The following is a 22,432-nucleotide window of genomic DNA, read 5'->3' on the forward strand; positions in this document are numbered from 1 at the left end:
AAATGTATGGCTGTATTTTGCAATGCTGCCAAACCATTCATTTTGTCTTTCCCTTTCCTCATCGTCAGGCAGTAAAGGCAATAATGTGTCATGAGACAATGTGGCTTGTGCATGATGTTCATTCAATGTAACCAACAAAGACTTCACGGTCAAAACATTTCCCTTTTTTTGCATGAATGATTTCATTTGTGGTATAATGGATTTCATTTTATTGACAGAAAGGCGGCGCTCCCGTTCAAGCTTGTCAATTTTATTCAGCGCGGCCTTAGCCGTTAGCACAATCTCTCGTTTTCCACGCTCCATTTCTGACTCAGAACTGGTAACCTCCCCAGTATGTATTAGACTCATTTTTCCTTTTAATTTTCCATTCGAATTATTTGTGCCACCAACACATCCACAATCCGCCCATTAAAAGGAAACGTATCCACAAGACATCATTCATTTAGTATTCAGTAGCCTAATTTTCATATGCAGCGCAGCAGTTCAAACAGACAAGCGGACATTCATTTATTGACAGCTACGGTATACGAGGATCCTTAATGAACTTTATTCCGAGCGTCAACTCAACCCGGGATTGACAGGTAGGCTGATCAGTGATCACTCGTCCCCAATGGAGTATAAAGAATATTCAAACTGCGTTCCTTCCATTATGCAGTTTACACTCGTCACTCGTACCTGACTTTAGTGGTTGACTTTGACAGTTACTCAGAATGTTTGTGTCATCCGGATCCTCCTTCCTTGTCTCCGACCGTCTTCCTTGTTATTGTCCACTTGATCCATATCTTCTGCTGTGTAATGCCGTCGTTGACAATGCCATTTTTGTTGACAATGTTGAGCGACTATGAGAGATTGATGTATAAGTCGCTGAGAGGCGATGGGATGGGCCGGGTGTCAGACGCGCTCCGCAAACAAAAGGATTTCGCTGGGTCCAAAACAATACTTTTAAGGTGTTTTTATTAAAGTAAAGCATAACTTAAACGGTGCTCCAACATAAAGCAAATTGGGTACAGCGATCCAAAGTAAGTAAAGTAAATAAATAAAGCAAATAAAGCGGTCAACAAAAGTGCGGCTTCCCACACACCCCCTCTCTCTCACTGTGTGTGAAACAGGTGAACTAGGTGAGGTATTCAATGAAACAGGTCCGCCCCTCTGCCTGTCAATCAACCACATTAATCACCCGTGACAGCCCGCTCATTGCATAGACATCATTTCCAATTCATGGCTCTTACAAGACCTTTTACTTAAGTGTTACTAGTTTCTGTTACCTTTACTTGAATGAGTATTACCATTGTCTTTGATCATTTTCTACAGTACTTGCCTGGTTGCTTTTATTTTACCCTTATTCGTTTGCTCTGTTGGGCAGAAACCACCATAATTTAACTTTTTTCAGTTTTAAAAGAAATGAATGCCCTACTTGATCATACTACAGCATCACAAAAATGTAGCAGTTCCACAAATTTAAGTTGCGTTGCTAAGTCACACATTTTGAGCTCGTAGAGAGCTAGTAGTAGCTACTTTTGCTGTTTTAGAATTTGAATCCTGAAAAGTAACAGTTTTGGAGGTTTCCCCCGACACAGACGATTCACTTTTAAGTTACAAATGATCAGCAAATGAATGAAGATACTCTTATCTCAATGAGACTTCATCGATTAGTGGCGTAAAATGACTACATGAATGTGCAGAATATAGAGCACAGCAGTGGCCGTGGTTTTCCGGACTGAAAAAAATCGGCCATTCATTTTTCCCATACGCAAAACCCAGGGTATTTATTAAATGTAGTATTGAATTTATATTATTTTTTCACAGAATCAAAGGTTTTATGCTCATGACTCACCAGGATGGCTTGATTCTAGGCCTAGAATAATTGATATTTATTTATATTTTTCTTAAATCTCTACGGGAAAATTTGAATTGGAGAGTTTTCAGTGGGTCCAGAAAACCACGCCCACTGCTAAGCTCTAGAAGCTGCGACAAAGCCATTAGAGTGATGAACACATTGATGGCATCAAGAATACCTTTGGTACTTTTTAGCATGCCTTAATTCTGATACTTGTGTACTTGATGGAGTGCCATAGTTTTGTACTTTTTTCTGTTTTGCACGTGCCTATCATAGCATTCTGTTTTGAAGCTAAGATCCTCTTAGTTGGAACAGAGTACTTGCACACTGTGGTAGATCCCAGTATTTGGTTGGCGCTGGTAAAGCGTGCGTCCGGTTTTAAGCCTGCAGAAAAAACATTGCACACTGTGTGGTAGATCCCAGTATTTGGTTGGCGCTGGTAAAGCGTGCGTCCGGTTTTAAGCCTGCAGTAAAACACAAAGCAGACCCTGGCAGACGCAGTGCTCTTCTGCTGCTGCCAGCGGCCCCCGGGCAACAGCTGTGGATGTTTCACACATGCACCGAAAACCCATCCGCCTGACAACACCACAGAGGAGAAGACTGATGAGGGGAGATGGATAGAGATAGATTGAGAGAGATGGATGTTCAGAAGGAGGGAGATTGAGGGGCGATGAAGCAATGGACAGTGGACAGAGGGTGCTAGAGATGAAAAGGAGAGGTTTTAAGAAAAGAAAAGAGACGGACAGAGAGAGAGAGAGGTTGGGAGAGAGAGTAAGAATAGGAAAAACAGAAGGTAGAGGTGACAGATCAGAGCCAAGGAACATTAAAGGGCAACTTTGCAGACATATACCAGAGGCAGGGAAAGGGACGGAACGATAGCAACTCCTGCGTACCGCTCACTCCATGCACTGCTCCATAGTCATTCACATTGGGCTGTGTCTTTAAACTATTCAAAGGAACAGTGCCCATGTGCCACCTGTCTAGCTCACTAGAGTCAGAGAAACACCAGAAACACCTCGTTTCCCCTGAATCCGACACAAACAATGCATTCTACTATAACACGGCCACCAAGATGTGGAATGGCCCCGTCTAAAGACATTTAAAAAAAGTCTTGATTCCCTCGGTGGCTTCACCAAACGCTCCCCAGCCGGCCTTTTCTTTTCATCATCTGTACATACTGTAGATCTATTAGTATTGGTGTTGGTTATGATAATATTATGTTAAGTATTGTATGTATTTCTATGCCTTTGTAATTGAGTACAATGGATCACAATGGAAACTCCTGTACCATTATCAAACCTGTTAATAAAGTATTCCATCGATTAATCAACCAATCAATCAAAAATAAAATAGATAAAATATACAATAATAATAATATAATAATAAACAATTTCAACATGGCATTTCTTTTTACATTTTCAAAAATAGATCTACAAGTTCACAAGGCTTGTTAGCTATTTTTGTATAAAAACTAAAAGTACAATATAGGGGTTAAGTGGATTAACTCAAGGACCCCTGGGAGTCCCTGGACCACACTTTGCATTGGAAAGCGCAAAGCCGGAATGGTGTGGTTATGTGATACCTTACAATTAATCCAGGGCTTTCTGCTGACTCAACCAGTCAAGTATAAAGATCTCCATTTGGTTATGACAAAAGCGAAGTTTTTAGTTTTGTGGGATTTATTTATTTATTATGTGTGCCTTGCAGTTTGGAGCAGACGGCTCAGGAGAAAAGCCTGCAGTTTTTCATTATAGTCTCAGGTTCTGCCAGTAATAAGATCCAGATCGCGTGGAAAAGGAATCCATGTCTGTTATCAGTGTTCTGTAGAGAGGACGGCAAAATCCTAGTCTACCTCAGCCAAGTAATTTACTCTTGTAAAAACGACTTGAGTTCCATCTTTACAACTTTACAAGTGCAGAGAATAATGCCAATAAAGTGGATCATTGCATCTGATCCCCGCAAAGTTAAAAACACGTGTTACAGAAATGTTCTGGAAACAACTGAAATTATCTAAATTACTTACAGCAAGTCCTATTTTATATTTTGCCAATGACATCTGGGCCATCAGAAAGTTCAAAAAGGTTCACCCCCGGCCCGCCCAGCATATCTGGACCCCCCGCGCCACCAATCATAAGAATCTGAGCACCCATCATATGGGTGAAGCTGGAACTGCATTCCGATCCCCACAAGAGAATAAAGTTTTACCATAGCTGATCGAGTTCTTAACGGATCACATCCATTCATTTTGACACAATTAGCTTTTGAACTTTTTAATGTTTTGAACCCACCCAAAAAAAAAATAACTACCACAAACACCTTATTGCACAAGGCCACAGCGGGATGGCTGTTCAATGCATTTGAATGAGGATGCGTGCAGGCACACACATTTTTCCAGTGAGAACGGCTGCATTCATTTACACGGAGAAGAAGAAAATCAGTGTCTGTGCGCTTTTGCTTGCGCTCCTGGTGGGTTTAAATGGACCAACCCATTTAATATCACGTGACACTGATCATCCCCTGTATCGCTTCTTCAACCTCATGCCATCAGGACAAAGATACAGAACCTTACCCTGGAAAAAGGTTTGTTTCAGTAGGAGTTTTGTCCCCTCAGCCATCGCGGCATTAAACAAACTGCCCCGCCGATAGGATGGTTTCTGTACACAGTGGGGAACTCATGTTTTTTTTTTTGTTGTTTCTGTACTATGTGCTGCTTTTGCTGTTGGTGTTGAACAGACCTGTGAAAATGAATATCCTTCGGGACAATAAAGATTATTATTATTAACCAATGGTTCCTGAGTCTATCTCCTGTCCCATGGACATGACACTAGTATGTTGCAGGGACTTGCATGGATCCTTAATACTGTGTGCCAAGCAGTCAGGAATTGGGTAATAATTTTGTACTCAAACTGGGATTGAACCCTCTACCCCTGACCTCCCAATCGCAGGGTGTATGTACACTCTAACCACAAACCCACTGAGCTCGTTGTAGGCGGATACACACTTGTAAATGAGTTAGACACCTTGAGCTTACTGTACCTGTACAAGTGACTCCATCTCCCAGCATGCCTTGGGGGCAGGGGGCACAGCTGTAGGAACCGAAGCTGTTGATGCAAGGAGCCCCAGGGTAGCATGGCTTCCTCTCACACTCATTAATGTCCTCCCTGCACGTCATACCTTCACACACAACAAGAGAAGCGTGTTTGTGTGTGTGTGTGTGTGTGTGTGCGTGTGTGTGTTAGTGCGTGCGTGTGTGCAAAATAACAAAAACTAGACATGCATGCAAATGGTTGCAAAGGAGTGCTTTGTCCATTTTCATATAGTTGGTCACTATAATGTTCATTTTAAATAACAGTGACAATCATTGGTAGGCAGTTGTGGCAAAGACATCATTTCTAATAATAATAATAATAAAAATCACACCCGTGTGAAGCGAGGGGCACTCTTATCATCGTACATCATCATACATCGTCTCATTCCGGCCAATCAGAATTTGCGTCCTCACCTTCGTCTTCAGTGTTTGTCTTTACACAAACACTTAAAATTGTCCATTCATTGTCAATGGCATTTCATGTTTGTGTCAGGACAAAGTTTTTGTTTACAGACACGCTAAAAGCTGGACATAGGAGGGGCTATCGCCCTCAAAAATTGTAGCTGCAGGCAGTGATAAGCCAAGCCAAAACCGGGCTCGAGTCTACGGTTGGAGACTGGAGATGACGTCACTATTTTTGTTACGCTGATTGGCTGTTGTCTGTCAACGCTGTACTCCCGCAGCCAACCATGCATTAGCAGGTCTCTAGACCCACGGGAAAAATACAACTCTGAAACTATTAAAAACTAAACTAAAGAAAAAAGAAAAGAAAAACTGAATGAAGAAATCAAAGCTATAATTACGTTAAGGGGTGTGTTGCATACAGTATGTGCGCACGTGCATGTGCGCGCGAATGAGCGTACTCGCATGCGTGCCCGTGTGTGTGTGTGTGTGTGTGTGCGTGACTCACCCGTCAGCCCTGTAGGACATTCACAGCTGAAGCCGCGGGCCTCGTTGATGCACACGCCGGCCGTGCACGGGGACGACGCACAGCGGTCCACGTCTCGCTCGCAGAGGTCACCTTGTGACCCCTCGGGACACACGCATAGGAACCTCCCACTGCCTGCTGGGAAATTCACATCCGTCACGCACGTGCCCCCTTTCTGACAGCCACAGGGTACCACCTCCACCTGTAGAGGGAGGACAAAGGCAAGGCTCAACTCCTCTTCACCACCCCCACCTCTCCTCTCCTCCCAGGCTGGTTAAGACTAGCTGTCCGTTTTATACAAATTTAAACAATGAAAATTATCAAGAGCTAGCGACTAAATAGTAACTATAACCCATGAGGTTTGCGACCGACAGCAATGATATTTGTCAAATTGTGCCGTTTAAACATGATTTTGTAATTATTTGGAAATTATAATAAAAGGAAAAACCAAGGAAAACATGAATGGAAAACACTGTTTGTTTCCTCTCCCCTCCCCTCCCCTCACCTCCACATGGGTGGTGCTCTGGGCGTTGCATTCGTCCGACAGCATGAAGCGGAAGGAGCGCCGAGGCCTCCGCTCCTGGCCAGGAACCTTCCAGATGAGGAGGCCTGCTGGGGAGAGCTGCACCTCCTCCTCCTCCTCCTGCTCCTCCTGCTCCCGGCCCTCCTCCTCTAGCTGGAAGAGGAGTGCAGAGCCCTCGGGGTCGGAGGCAGAGAACTGGAAGACAAAGTTCTCCCCGGGGAATGTCCGCAGCCTGCCCGCGGGACGGTGGAAGGTCGGGGGTTCATTCACTGCGGGGAGAGGGAGAGAGGAGCTATTTTCACATTCATTAAAAACAAGTGTAAACAAAATCAGCTGTAGAGTAGATTTAGTAGACTAAACCTAAAACCTTTCCAGAGGACTAAAATATGACTAAAACTAAAATTGTATTCAAAAGACTATGACAAAAGTCAAAATTAGCACTGGAGAGGAGAGGGGGGATACAATAACAGGAAAGGAGAGGGGAGAATTCAGTGTGTGTCGTTTGTTTTAACCTCCTTTGTTGTTGTTGTTGTTGTTGAATGGAGTCCCCCAGGGCTCCATCCTAAGTCTTCTAGTATTTCCCTCTGAACCAAAGCTCACAACGCGTTGCAACGCAATGCTTCGTGAGCTTGTAAGGAAGGCTACAGGCTTTAGTTCCGACACTATTATTAGTCCGACAGTCATTAGACCGACAACCCATACCTCAAACCCTAACCTAACCATAACCGCAAGCGCTCATAATTATACCATCGGATCCCTGTAGGACTTGTGAGTTTATGATTATGTATGTTTAAGATGAAAGGGACTATTTTGGATATATACATTAGGGTTAACATAACATTTTGAAAAAATACATTTTATAGTTGGAGAAATAAAACATTTTAAATGGTCTTACACCAAATAAAGGCCCCATGAAAGTGAATAAAGATATATTTTCTGTGTAATGTTAAACGCATTACCTGCCCTTGACATGTTTTACGTGGCCACTGGAGGGTGCTGTTAACCTATGGGTCATCCATGGTTTTCGGTGATTCTCCATGGTTTCGCCCGCTTTTAGAAGCCATAGAAAACAGCACTACAACGCAATCCAATCATGCATGCAATGGCCACAGAGCAGGCTCTCAATCACGGCCTGTATCTTTCAAACTCATTGTCGCGTATTGACCATCATTATTGTCCGATTCTATAGGACATCCGTGAGCGTTATTAAAGAGAGCACCTGTGTGTCGAATGGAGCGACGCAGAATATTCGATGATTTTCAAAAGGTAGGTGAAAAGCCGAGTCCGCCATGAGGACCTTGTATAGAGCCCTTGTGATTCCGGACGGTAAACTAAATATAGGGATTAGGAGGTTAATTCATACCCCCTAATGTTCCACCCACCCCCTCAACGGGACCTCAAAGACACGTGCCTATAATCCCTAACACGGGCGCACTTAAAGCCCGGAACAGACCACCCAGAAGAAACTATCCCATGTTATTTTCTTGTATCAAAGCTACAAAGTGATTGCTGCCTGGGGGAAAGTGTTTTATTTTTATTTTTTATATATTATTATTCCTGAAGATGCTCTTCCTGTATTTTATGCATTTCCTCATGGGCCAGATCAAACTCGTGGCCGGAGGTCGGTCGGTCGGACGTCCTCTCGAACCCCTCCTCCATCCCCCTCCTCAACCCACCCACCCATGATCTGAAAGGTCCCACAGCAGCTCTCCTGTGCAGCAGCCATTAAGCAGGATGGATATCCGTGTTCTTGTTGTCCTGCTCCTCTCTCAGCAGGAGCACATTCAAAAAGCAACAGCCAAAGAGAGGCCATCTATCTGCCGGGGGATGGGATGGGATGGGCTCAACACAACAAAAGCCCTGGCCTGTTGGCCTGTCTTCACACACGTCCAAGCCCAGTCTGTTGTCTCTATATGAATGGAACACGTCTGTTGTCTCTATATGAATGGAACACGTCTGTTGTCTCTATATGAATGGAACACGTCTGTTGTCTCTATATGCCCCCCTGTCTGTTGTCCGTTTAATGCAGTGCTTCTCAAGGTGGGGACCGGGTGTACAAATGGAACCATACCTTGGTTGAGCGACCAGGAGAACTTGGAGGCATCGGGGTCACAGATGAGACAGGGGCTGGTGAGGCTGGAGTCTCCCTCTGCAAAACACATCCCGTCTATGGTACATGTCCTCTCCTGGGGGAGAGAGACAGAGAGAGAGAGAGAGAGAGAGAGAGCATGACAAACGGAAAGACAGGACAATATTAGCTGGAGGAGTCGTGAAGACATACATTTTTTTTAAATCATTAACTTAGAACTTCAGAAAAGTTAAAGCACTACAGTTCCCAGAAAACGTTGATGAAATTTTAATTTGGGCCGTTAACATTTTGAACTTTTCAGCAACAGATTTGCTCTCTCTCTCTCTCTCTCTGGACTATAACAGACAGGATATGAGCTATAAATAATCTAACATACCATCTCTACCTCAGGTAATTCAATTTGATTCAACATTGGCGAGCATGGATTATCCCCTGGCATTTGGGTGTGTGTGTGCTCGTGTGTGTGGTGCGTCCGTCCGTGTGTGTGTGTGTGTGTGTGTGTGTGTGTGTGTGTGTGTGTGTGTGTGTGTGTGTGTGTGTGTGTGTGTGTGTGTGTGCGCTAGGAGGGGAGCATGCATGGGGGTTTAAAATGAGACATTGATTGCTCCATGTTGGACCAGCGAGGGAGAGAACTGCTTATCTGCTTGCTCGCTTGCTTGATTCATCCAAAATCTACAGTAAGTGCTATCGCAGACATGCAACTCGTCCCACACCGAACATGCAACAATGCTTCACTGCACATTGACATCTAAACAACTGGAGGTCTCCATTTTAGCACCGCTCGTCACATTTTCGTCGCAGTCGGGTAGAAACCTCTCGTCTCCATCTTATGTTACATTTGAAACGGCCGGCGACTTGGCGACAAAGTCGCATTTTAACAAATGCGCTACTTTGTCACACACACACACAGACGTGTTCAGAAATAGCTAAAATAGCCGATCTACAAGCTCAAAACGTGCCAGCTTCATCCGTCTCTCTCTGAAATTGCCCGTTCACATTTCTGATGCGGTCCGGCCATGTGACAATTAGAGCTGTCCCCGACTAAGGATTTGTATAGTCTAAATTAATATGAATAAATTTGCTGTTAGTCGACTGATAGTCGACTGATAGTCGACTGAGCACCCCCACGAATGGGGGTCGATGTTGGGTGAACATCGACTGAGAGGCTTGTCATTAGCCAGATTGAGCACAGCAGGTGAGATTGAGATCAGGCCAGCGCACTGTGCGATTCAAGTCACAGGCAGTGGCACATTGCCACACAGGCAGACACACTCCACATGCACATTGGAGATTGATTAAAAAAAAAAAAAAATGTGGTGAACATCGACTGAGAGGTGGTCAGTCGACTGAGACCCGTTTCCGATCGATTAGTCGACTATTCGACTAATCGAGGTCAGCCCTATAGTGACAATGAGTGCCATTTGTAGCATTCGTGTGTACTGTAGAGGCCATTCAGGGGCCCTTTCGTTCCCGCTGTGCTGTGAGCGTCCATGTCTCGGACCCGTAAAGTAGTTCTGACACCACTGTGAGCGTCCATGTCTCGGACCCGTAAAGAAGTTCTGACACCACTGTGAGCGTCCATGTCTCGGCCCCGTAAAGAAGTTCTGACACCACTGTGAGCGTCCATGTCTCGGACCCGTAAAGAAGTTCTGACACCACTGTGAGCGTCCATGTCTCGGACCCGTAAAGAAGTTCTGACACCACTGTGAGTGTCCATGTCTCGGACCCGTAAAGAAGTTCTGACACCACTGTGAGCGTCCATGTCTCGGACCCTTAAAGGAGTTCTGACACCACTGTGAGCGTCCATGTCTCGGGCCACATACAGCAGTACTGACACCACTCACCACTGAAGCCAACCAACAGCCACCTCTTGATATGAGGTTAACCTATCATGTCAGATTTCCTTCCTCCTCCTCCTCATCTCAATGCCAGGTATTTCAGGCAAATAGCCTGAATTAGACGTCATTTTGTAGTCCTATACGTTATGTCGGGTCCAAGTGGACAGCAGCTCACGTCATGGCTAAAATACTGAATTGACAATGGGTGAAAATCGTGAAAGAAAAAGTATGGACCCCAGCGGGACCCCGATCAACAAAGTATATAGGGTCAAAGTGGTTAACTGTCGTTATCGGTGGCCTTTATTGATGCGTGCCGAGTTACTGTACCTTTAACTTACAGAGTCCTGAGGGGGAGGAGTCACAGATCTGGCACACGCCGTCGTAGATGGTCAGCACCTTGGTCTGGCTGTACTGGGAGCCGTCGTTCGTTACCTAGTGGACAATTTAGGCATTGAGCAGACGCCAACTTAATCCAGAGTGACAGTACAGTAAGCAAGAACAAAATGTGGTGGTAAGACATCAAATACATAAAAAATAGTCGTCAAGAATCTATGAAACTATGCGTACAGCGTGTGTTATGTCTACAAAAATGCTATCTAAACTACATAAGTTGAGTAAGGTTTTTGGGGCTAAGATGGAGTCTGAAGAGGTGGGCGAGTCTGGGAGGTGGGACAATATTAAGCGACGAGGTTGGCAGTGTTATAATAAAGTCAGTAAGTACTGTACTTAAGTACCATTTTGAGGCATTACTACTTTACTTGAGTATTTCCAGTACTTTTGGTGGCAACTTAATAGCGTGGGAGAGAGCAAGGAAGCGAGTTTCCCTCCCTCTTTTCTTTCTTTTTTTCCCAAATGGAACCCTGCAGGTGAACCTGGTTAAAGGACAGCAGATGAGAGCGATCGCTGAGAGAGCGATCACTGTGGGAAATTAGTCTAATTTCATAATAATTACAAATCAGACAGAATGCAGTGGCAACATGTCTCCTTATTATACCTCATGCGATAAAACAGAGCAGCGGAACACACGCATTACACATTAAGATACGTTGAACTAATTAAACTCAAGCAGCAGCTTGCTGATTTTCCAGGGGCAGTCTCTGGACACTCCCGAGAAAAGGTTCTGAGAAAAGCAGGCTGGAAAGAAACTTCAGTAAACTTCAGAAAAGCATGTTTTTGTCCTTTTTTTATCCATTAAGATTATGTGAACGGTCTTTAATTTAAGACATGATTCTAGAAATGCCTTCTAAACTAAAACACTTTCAACATCTGAATAGCCAACGCAGAAATCTAACATGTCACAGATGCTTTCCCAGTTTCAATGGGTTAAAAAAAGCAGTGCAGTGGACTACACCAGTGCATCTAAAAACAATGGGTCGCGACCCATTTCTGGGTAAATGGACCCATTTATTATTACATGGGTTTCCCTTTAAAGTTATTATCTCAAAAGATAGTCTTGTCTCGTCTTGTCGTACGTTTGTCTTGTTTTTGTTTCAAAACTTGATTCAGGTTATGTGGTTTGTATTAGTGTCGCTTCCATGTTAGCATAGGACTATGCAACTTTTTATTTTATTTTCTTATTTTTATTTTATGCTACCACAATATTTTGTGTATGGACTCAAAACATTTTGTTATCTTTTATAAGTTTCATATGGGTGTGTCACATATGCTGTCATTTGATTTACTGTATACCCTGAATCTTGAATAAACAAAACAGTGAAGATTTAGATATATCCTATATATAAAATATATATACATTTTTTTCATCATTTTGAAAATAGTAAATAATAGAAATAATCAAATTATAATAGAAATCTTCCAGTATAGTAAAAGTTCCTCAACAGTGTGTGAAGTGTTTCTACCTGGATCTCCCAGCGTGCGTAGGGCTTGTCATCCATCATGAAGTCCTCTGTGTGGGCGGCCATGTTGCTCAGGGACGGAACGGCGCAGTCCAGAACCTTGGAGCTGAGGAACGTGGCTCTGGTCCTCTGCTTCTCACCTGGAGACCACTCACCATTCATGTACTGTAGACCACACACACACACACACACACACACACACACACACACACACACACACACACACACACACACACACACACACACACACACACACACAATGTAAAAACATGAGTCCAGTGTCAGATGTTATGTTCATTGTTAAGGTGGTCTTAAGGAATGTCCAGAAATATAGAAAAATAATAATAATACTTGACAAAGCCTTTTTCCACAAAGGGCCAGGTAGGTTTGGATAGCGTTTTTATCCTCGAGGGTCTAGACATGTGTGGCGACGTTGTGAAGGGTCTTACCGTCAGTCTGGTAGCCAGACAGCTGAGGTCTGGGGACTGGATGAAGCCCAGGCCAAACACCCTGACGCTGCGACAGTCAAAGTGTCTGATGTCACACAGCCCTCTGTTCTCCAGGTCTGTCACCTCCACAGGCTGACCTATCAGGAGACAGAGAAGAACACTGTTCAGCCAATCAGAATAATGCAGGAGAGAATATAGTCTGACCTATCAGGACACCAAGGATACGGTTAGACTATGGGCGCAAGCACATCTTCGCGTCAGAAAACGCCTAGAGCAGGCGTCTCTTCCGGGTTTTTAAACAGCTGGTGGATGGAAATGACGCTCACACACGGCTTCAACTTGTAGCGTCGGCAAAAAAACTGAAACGCTTTGCCGACGATATAAATTGAAGTCGCGCAGCCAATCTGAATCTACAGGAGAGATTATAGTCTGACCTATCAGGACACCAAGAATACGGTTAGCCGATCAGGATCTGCAGGACGGATTATAGTCTGGACTATCAGGACACAAAGAATACCGTCAGGAGAATAGTCGTACTTATAAGTTAACATTTTGGCAAATGTTTTGTATTACTGTTATTGGGGTTATTGAGCTGTTTGCTCAGGAAAACTTTGACACAGAATGGGAAGGTCAGCCTACTGTATAGCGACGTTCCAATTCCCAGTACCTACTCATCTAAAATCTGCAGGGGATCTGTTAGAACCTTCCCTAACACATCCGGGACAACACTCCACACTTCCCAGACTCTTCCCCTTCTGGCTCCCAAACGGTGGAACGAACACCCCCATTGCAGTTAGAACTATAGATTCACTCCCAAGCTTCCACTGTGTTGTGAACTTATTTAGTTTAAGTTATTCCATTATAATCAACTTGTTTTAAGTTTGGGTCCTGAGCTAAAACATTTGGGAACAGGGCCGCACAGCACAGCGTATACTCACTGATCGTCAGGCTGCAGTCGTAGAAGCTGTAGCTGGGGTAACACTGGCAGCCCCACTCGGTGCAGTGCCCGTTGCCGTTGCAGAGGTTGGGGCAGCGCAGGGCGGTCACCACCTCCCCCGGAGCGTCGCCCAGCTCTGCCGCACGCACCGTCCGGTTCTCCAGCAACCTCCGCTCGCACTCATTCTCCAAGTATGGCACCTGGACGTAGACAATATATATATATATACATTTAACCTCTTCTCAGAGTGGTGTCCCGGGACCCCCAGCGATCCTTGAAGGGGTTCCAAGGGGGGTCCCCAGCGAAATGAGTATGGCAAAATGAACATGGCATTTGGGTCCTCGACATGAACATGTTTTGATCCAACATAGTGGTTCCCAAACTGGGGGTCGGGACCCTAAGTGGGGGTCCCCAAATGATTTTGGGAGGTGCGCAGATGATTAGCTTAATGTGAAACATTGTTTTCTAACGTAACAGTGGTATCTGCACATTTCTAAAGTTACATTGTAATGACTTTTAAAACCTTTAACACAAACTGCACATAGGACGTCTAGAAGCGTCTTAGGGATTCGAACCGAGCATCCTCAATTTTTAAGTACTTCCGGCACCGAGTGTGTGTTCATAAATACCACAATCAATATTGTGAAATATAGCCCATCTACAAGCTCAGAATTATCTGTGCAACTGAGTCAAACTAAATGTAATGCCTATTAGTCCTTGGGCCGGACGAGATATCGGTACCGAAAAGGCGGCAAAGTTTAGTTGTGATTTTTTTATTCCTATACATCCCTAGATTAGGTTTTGATATGATAGACCTTGCTGACTGGTAGCTTTTTAGTGGTTATCACCTCAAACCCCCCTTTTTGGTATATGGCTCTGGCGAAATTGTGTAAAGGCATACATTAATTCACTAAAATTACAAAAATCGACTTGGTAGTCTAAAATTTGTCATGTAGTATCTTGACACATAGGGGTAAGTAGCAGAATAGGATTTTGGGGCTATCTACCATTGTATTCTTAAATATGACCTACATCATCCTCAGAAACACAAAAATATACACTGTCCGTTTAACAAATAACAACAAAGATGGTTATTTTCCAGCACATTAGGGTGAATATAACTGCCTCACTTGTATATAGAAAACTTCCCATATCCTTAAGCTTCAATTTAAGCCCAAGATGACCTCTCTATCTTGAAGATTACTCTTTCTGTGGCCAAAATGCTGCACTATACCTCAAATCGGAGACATTTTCATTATCAGTCCTAGAATGTAACAATAGGTTCACATGTTCTGCAACTACTGCTGTCTGAAGTTAGAAACATGAATACTACAGCAGGAACACAAATTCCTTTTATTATATTTATATTTATTTATTATATTATATGCACATAATAGCTTGTTTCAGTACATAGCCTATCAATAGTCACCCAAATCAATGTGCACCCAAATGTTAATAGAAAATAGAAAAAAAAATAGAAATGTTGAATGGGAGAAGAGGTAGAAACCTGATTGTGTCCACCTTGATGCATTAATATAATTCAACCATCATCACTCCATGTCACCCTCAATAAATATATGTGAAACCACAAGCCGACTATGGTCCTGCATGGTTCTCTAATAGGCACACTGGTGTAAGGGTGATATAGCCTACAACCAGCAAACCCCTTCGTACAGTATACAATTCTTTCATGGTCCTTCGAGCACGGATCACCCTGCCATCAGAGATGGACCGGAGTCCCCCTCCCCAGCTCCACCGCCACCATCGGCGCAGCAGCGACCATGGGCCCCAGCCCCCCAGCAGCCATGGCCCTCAGCCCCCCAGCAGCCATGGCCGTACTGTACTGTACATTATGTGTCGCATGTCGTTATAGGTGAGCCGTACTGTACTGTACTGTACATTATGTGTCGCATGACGTTATAGGTGAGCCGTACTGTACTGTACTGTACATTATGTGTCGCATGTCGTTATAGGTGAGCCGTACTGTACTGTACATTATGTGTCGCATGTCGTTATAGGTGAGCCGTACTGTACTGTACATTATGTGTTGCATGTCGTTATAGGTGAGCCGTCCTGTACATTATGTGTCGCATGTCGTTATAGGTGAGCCGTACTGTACTGTACATTATGTGTCACATGTTGTTATAGGTGAGCCGTACTGTACTGTACTGTACATTATGTGTCGCATGTCGTTATAGGTGAGCCGTACTGTACTGTACATTATGTGTCGCATGTCGTTATAGGTGAGCCGTACTGTACTGTACTGTACATTATGTGTCGCATGTCGTTATAGGTGAGCCGTACTGTACTGTACATTATGTGTCGCATGTCGTTATAGGTGAGCCGTACTGTACTGTACATTATGTGTTGCATGTCGTTAAGGTGAGCCGTACTGTACAGTACATTATGTGTCGCATGTCGTTATGTTGTCCAGCTTTCACAGCATGTCAGGGCCCTCAGCTCCACAGCAGCAGCCATGGCCCCCACTCCCCCAGCTCCCCAGCAGCAGCCATGGCCCCCACTCCCCAGCAGCCATGGCCCCCACTCCCCCAGCTCCCAGCAGCAGCCATGGCCCCCAGCTCCCCAGCAGCCATGGCCCCCACTCCCCCAGCTCCCAGCAGCAGCCATGGCCCCCAGCTCCCCAGCAGCCATGGCCCCCACTCCCCCAGCAGCCATGGACCCCACTCCCCCAGCTCCCAGCAGCAGCCATGGCCCTCAGCTCCCCAGCAGCCATGGCCCCCACTCCCCCAGCTCCCAGCAGTAGCCATGGCCCTCAGCTCCCCAGCAGCCATGGCCCCCACTCCCCCAGCTCCCAGCAGCAGCCATGGCCCCCAGCTCCCCAGCAGCCATGGCCCCCACTCCCCCAGCAGCCATGGCCCCCACTCCCCCAGCTCCCCAGCAGCAGCCATGGCCCCCAGCTCCCCAGCAGCCATTTCAGGGCTCTATAGGGTCCAGCATTCAATGCATTTCAGGGCTCTATAGGGTCCAGCATTCACAGCATTTCAGGGTTTCTATAGGGTCCAGCATTCACTGCATGTCAGGGCTCTATAGGGTCCAGCACTTTCGTCATGTAGGTCTATAGGGCTCTGAAATAGCATTCAGGGCTCTATAGGATTCAATTAAATAGGTATGAATTCAATCCTTACATTAGGAGCATGTCTGGGCTCTCTAGGGTCCAGCATTCACAGCATGTCAGGGCCCTCAGCTCCCCAACAGCAGCCATGGCCCCCAGCTCCCTAGCAGCCATGGCCCCCACTCCCCCAGCTCCCAGCAGCAGCCATGGCCCCCAGCTCCCCAGCAGCCATGGCCCCCACTCCCCCAGCTCCCAGCAGCAGCCATGGCCCCCAGCTCCCCAGCAGCCATGGCCCCCACTCCCCCAGCTCCCCAGCAGCAGCCATGGCCCCCACTCCCCAGCAGCCATGGCCCCCACTCCCCCAGCTCCCCAGCAGCAGCCATGGCCCCCAGCTCCCCAGCAGCCATTTCAGGGCTCTATAGGGTCCAGCATTCACAGCATGTCAGAGCTCTATAGGGTCCAGCATTCAATGCATTTCAGGGCTCTATAGGGTCCAGCATTCACAGCATGTCAGGGCTCTATAGGGTCCAGCATTCACAGCATGTCAGGGCTCTATAGGGTCCAGCAGTCACAGCATTTCAGGGTTTCTATAGGGTCCAGCATTCACTGCATGTCAGGGCTCTATAGGGTCCAGCACTTTCGTCATGTAGGTCTATAGGGCTCTGAAATAGCATTCAGGGCTCTATAGGATTCAATTAAATAGGTATCAATTCAAGCCTTACATAGGAGCATGTCTGGGCTCTATAGGGTCCAGCATTCACAGCATGTCAGGGTCCTCAGCTCCCCAACAGCAGCCATGGCCCCCAGCTCCCCATCAGCCATGGCCCCCACTCCCCCAGCTCCCAGCAGCAGCCATGGCCCCCAGCCCCCCCTAGCAGCCATGGCCCCCACTCCCCCAGCTCCCCAGCAGCAGCTGAGGGCCATGGCTGCTGGGCCGATGGTGGCGGTGGAGCTGGGGAGGGGGACTCCGGTCCATCTCTGATGGCAGGGTGATCCGTGCTCGAAGGACCATGAAAGAATTGTATACTGTACGAAGGGGTTTGCTGGTTGTAGGCTATATCACCCTTACACCAGTGTGCCTATTAGAGAACCATGCAGGACCATAGTCGGCTTGTGGCTTCACATATATATATATTGAGGGTGACATGGAGTGATGATGGTTGAATTATATTAATGCATCAAGGTGGACACAATCAGGTTTCTACCTCTTCTCCTATTCAACATTTTTATTTTATTTTTTTCTATTTTCTATTAACATTTGGGTGCACATTGATTTGGGTGACTATATTGATAGGCTATGTACTGAAACAAGCTATTATGTGCATATAATATAATAAATAAATATAAATATAATAAAAGGCATTTGTGTTCCTGCTGTAGTATTCATGTTTCTAACTTCAGACAGCAGTAGTTGCAGAACATGTGAACCTATTGTTACATTCTAGGACTCTGGAAGGCTATAGTGACTGATAATGAAAATGTCTCCGATTTGAGGTATAGTGCAGCATTTTGGCCACAGAAAGAGTAATCTTCAAGATAGAGAGGTCATCTTGGGCTTAAATTGAAGCTTAAGGATATGGGAAGTTTTCTATATACAAGTGAGGCAGTTATATTCACCCTAATGTGCTGGAAAATAACCATCTTTGTTGTTATTTGTTAAACGGACAGTGTATATTTTTGTGTTTCTGAGGATGATGTAGGTCATATTTAAGAATACAATGGTAGATAGCCCCAAAATCCTATTCTGATACTTACCCCTATGTGTCAGGATACTCCATGCCAAATTTCACACTTCCATGTGTATTTATGTAATTTTAGTGAATTTTTATTTGCCTTTACACAATTTCGCCAGAGCCATACCAAAAAGGGGGGTTTGAGGTGATAACCACTAAAAAGCTACCAGTCAGCAAGGTCTATCATATCAAAACCTGATCTAGGGATGTATAGGAATAAAAAAATCACAACTAAACTTTGCCGCCTCTCCGGTACCGACATGTCATATCTGGGCACTTGGCCCAAGGACTATATACAATTCCAAGTGTTTGTCAGTGTGGTGGGTCCTCGGTTTAAATTTGATTATTTGGGGGGGGGGTCACGCACGGCCTGAAAGGTTTGGGAACCCTTGATCTAACAGACCATGCTCCTATACTCACCAGGGCCTCCTCCCAGGCCAGGTCGTCCTTCAGCTGGAGGTCCAGCATGCAGAGGTCCACGGCCTCGCCCAGGCGGCGGCCCAGCAGCCGGCCGCACACGGCGCCCACCGTGGAGTTGGACAGGGCCGCCTGGCACACCTCCAGGGCCTTGGCCGAGGTCAGGCCGCTGGGGGCCGGCCAGCGGGGCCGGACCTCCGGGCGAGACTCCTCGGCCATCAGCTGGTGGTCCTCCGGGAAGAAGTAGGAGAAGCTCTCCAGGTCGGCCTGGCTCAGACTCTGCTGGGCGGGGAAAATGGGACGGAACTCCAGCAGCGGCTCCGTCTGCCAGAGAGGGGCGTGTGTGTGTGAAGTAACAAAGTGTGTTTAAATCGGATAATAAAATAGCTGATCTACAAGCTCACAATGCATCGCAACACCTTGCAAGCTTGTATTACTGAATTATTGTACTGTATTGTATTACTATTTTGATAGATGTTTTGAAAAGCATGTGAAATGGGACATTCTGCATAACGACTACTTATTACGAACACTATTTTTAGTCAAGTAACACTTTCGAATACAGTATTTAGTTACTTCCCACCACCGACCTCCAGCGGAAGCGTCTGCCTCTTGGGCCGGTCCGCAGAGAGAGGGAGAAGATCTTCCCTGAGCGCTCCGTCGAGTTCGCCTCCGTCGACGTGTTCTCGCCCGGTCTCTCGGAACGACTCCGAGTCGTCTGTGTCGATGATGACGCCGCCTTGTCCGAAATCCGGCAAAGGGCCGGCGTGCCTCTTTTGCAGGCGGCGGTCGATGAAGTCGTACGTGTCGTACGTCGGCGTTTGTCTGCTCGGCCAGTTGAGAGACAGGAGGACGTCCTCTTTCAGCTTGGGCAGCACGAAGGAATGGACTCCGTCCTCTCTGTACGTCTGAGAGTGTCTCCTCTCCAAAGGATGGCTGCTGAATTTAGACAGGGCCAGGACGTCGTCTGCAAGGGTACGTTTATATGTGAACAAATTGTAATGTTTGTACTTTACAACTTAAACCCCGTTCTCAAGCTTGTAGATCGGCTGCTTTTGTAAAAAATAATATACCGTATATATTAACTCTTATACTGCCACCATTTATTGAGAAATTAGGACCTAATTCACGCCAGCATTTTTTTAATTTGAGCTCTTATTTTGAAAAGCCACATTTTGCCTCAACCGGAAGTTGGCTTATCCCTGCCAGCTTTACGTTGCCATGACAACCTTTGTTTATACGATCGCATCAATGCCCGTACACTTTAGCCCTCCACAACGTCGGCTCGTGCCGTCAAAGAAACGCTGTTTTGACCAAAAATGCCATCTGGGACAAGGAATAGGAGATACAGGCGATTGAAAGAAACGGATAGAATGGATTCTTATGGTGACGACGATCTAAGATGAACGATCCAATGCTGTGCTAACAACACAGCTAGCTAACCGGCTAACGTAAGTAGCATTATGGCTCGATCGATCAAATGCACTATAAAACAACAATTGCCGAAGGGCTACGGCAATGGCGGCAAGTGTTAATATCAAAATTAGGCTTCAATTGCCGAAGACTTTCGGCAATCGCGGCAAGGGGGTTAATTACATTTTGACAATTTGTTTCTATAACGACATGACCGCATTTCATAAGCGTAGTATCTAAGAAGACTTAAAACTAAGCACATTTTCTTTAGCATTTTAGATTTGGTTAGTTATTCTTAGTCATTTTTATTTTCATTTCTGTTAACTAGATTGCTTTTTGTTTGTTTAGTTTTTCCCCCTCTCAATGGGCTCCATGCACACAGAATATATCTGGGCCGCTTCCCTACTTCCTTCACAGTTGTTACCGATGATACTAATTAAGGCTGCGTTCCATTTAGTGTACAGTGGTTCTCAAACCTTTTAATTTCACTCTCAGAGTAACAACATGCACAATAACAGCAACCCGACACTGTTTGACCAGAATGGAACAGGGCCCAAGGGTTCTTTCCAAAATGGTTATGTGTGCATAGAGCCCTTTCTATTTCTGATTATTTGTTTCCGTTATGTAACTACAAAGACCTTGGCTGAGAGGCTCGTGTTTATCCGCGGAGCTCTTCATGTACTCCAGAGTGGTGTCCATGGAGGGGAACAGCGACGTGTAGTCCACGTGGTGGTGGTCCATGCAGGCCGAGTGGGCCGAGGAGCGGCTGTACAGGTGCCTCATGCCCCTGGAGGCCGCCGAGGGCTGGACGGCACCGCCGGGGCCGTCGTTTCGGCACTGGCAGAAAGGCCTCCGGCTCTCCTGCGGCGCGTCGCCGGGGGGGGGTTTGTCAAATAGACTCTCGCCGGGAGCTATCCTAACACAAAGACAGAGGATTGGGAGGTAAAACACCTGGGCATGATGGTGGTCTCTGCTTTTCAGTCAAAGGGCTATATTATGCACACAGAATAACTCTTCCTACTTGCAGCCAACTTCCCTACTTCCTCCACAGGGGTTATCAATGATACGAATTAAGTCTCTGTTGCATTTAGTGCGCAGTGGTACAGTGGAACCAAATGGACCCATACAGGTGCATTTGGTTCCATTTGTACACTCTCATAGTTACACACCCGTACGTTGCCATTTGGAACACACTCAAGGACACTTTGGGACCCACTGGTGTAGCAGAGTGTTTCCAGTGAGCCAACATGCACAACAGCAGCACCCTGTCTCTGTTTGACCAGAATGGAACAGAGCCTTCATTAGTGGCAGCTAACACCTGTGAAGGCAGTAGGGAAGGAGCCCCAAGTTCTTTCCAAAATGGCGTGTGCGCATAGAGGCCTTTGAAGTATGCTAATGACGCGAGGAACAATTGTTATTTAGGCATTTAGTCGAACCCCAAAATCACAGACAAATGAGACAATATCCAGTCTAATATCATTATAGCCCATTGCGTTTGCTCAAGCATTATAGCCCATTGCGTTTGCTCAAGCATTATAGCCCATTGCGTTTGCTCAAGCATTCATTCATAACCCATTGTGTTTGGTCAAGGACATTTCCTCAAGCTCTGTAATCTGTATATGATCCCCACGTGACTGACTGACTGACTGACCTCCAGCTCTCGATGAATCCATCCATGTCGTCTGTGCCGTAGGAACCCCCGTCCGATCCTTGGAAGTCGTTGTTGCTGTTCCGGTCGAAGGTCCCGCAGAGGCCCCGCGTGTTGCCGTAGTCCCTGCTGGGCGCTCTGACGGACAGGCTCATCCCCCAATCAGCGATGTCGGCCCTAACGAAGGCGCCGGACGGAAAGATCAACTGGCGAGAGGAGAGGCACACCCGGTAGCTCATTAACAGACTCTTCTCCTCATGCACAAAACATACTATATAATATACATACAGTAACAGAGCACATACATGAAAACACTCATAACTAATGTCAGGTCATTCTAATCAGACCATCACCAGGTTAGAATTTGGTGAATATGGGTGATTTAAAATCACCATACTGATGTGATGTTAACAGTCAATGCAATTCGATTTAAACAAATCTAATTGATTATTTTTATTGATAGAGTTCTGCCCCAATCCATTTCCAGTGGAAAAACTCTGAACTGGTTCAATATTAGTTTGGAATAGCGGAACTGAACCGGTTCAACCCCCGGTGGAAAAGTGGCCTGCAGAGTTAAAGACCTGTAAGTGTCCATTTGGGCCG

The 22,432-nt window shown here is 45.8% G+C and overlaps 1 protein-coding gene across 1 annotated transcript in view; it reads right to left on the bottom strand.

Moving 5' to 3' along the window:
• Positions 1–22,432, bottom strand: part of LOC308311725 (von Willebrand factor D and EGF domain-containing protein) — an 81,161-nt gene that overhangs the window by 31,689 nt on the left and 27,040 nt on the right. The window contains exons 11-22 of the mRNA XM_080758511.1: positions 21,833–22,035; positions 20,820–21,097; positions 19,359–19,735; positions 18,772–19,092; positions 13,547–13,745; positions 12,609–12,745; positions 12,163–12,324; positions 10,631–10,735; positions 8,448–8,562; positions 6,359–6,645; positions 5,836–6,055; positions 4,874–5,011 (exon numbers count right to left, since the gene is read on the bottom strand). Of these exons, the coding sequence (XP_080614637.1) occupies positions 4,874–5,011; positions 5,836–6,055; positions 6,359–6,645; positions 8,448–8,562; positions 10,631–10,735; positions 12,163–12,324; positions 12,609–12,745; positions 13,547–13,745; positions 18,772–19,092; positions 19,359–19,735; positions 20,820–21,097; positions 21,833–22,035 (2,542 nt within the window). The remainder of the gene's footprint in view (positions 1–4,873; positions 5,012–5,835; positions 6,056–6,358; positions 6,646–8,447; positions 8,563–10,630; positions 10,736–12,162; positions 12,325–12,608; positions 12,746–13,546; positions 13,746–18,771; positions 19,093–19,358; positions 19,736–20,819; positions 21,098–21,832; positions 22,036–22,432) is intronic.

Source organism: Protomyctophum bolini (assembly GCF_963924005.1).
Source record: "Protomyctophum bolini genome assembly, chromosome: 24".
Lineage (NCBI taxonomy): Eukaryota > Metazoa > Chordata > Actinopteri > Myctophiformes > Myctophidae > Protomyctophum > Protomyctophum bolini.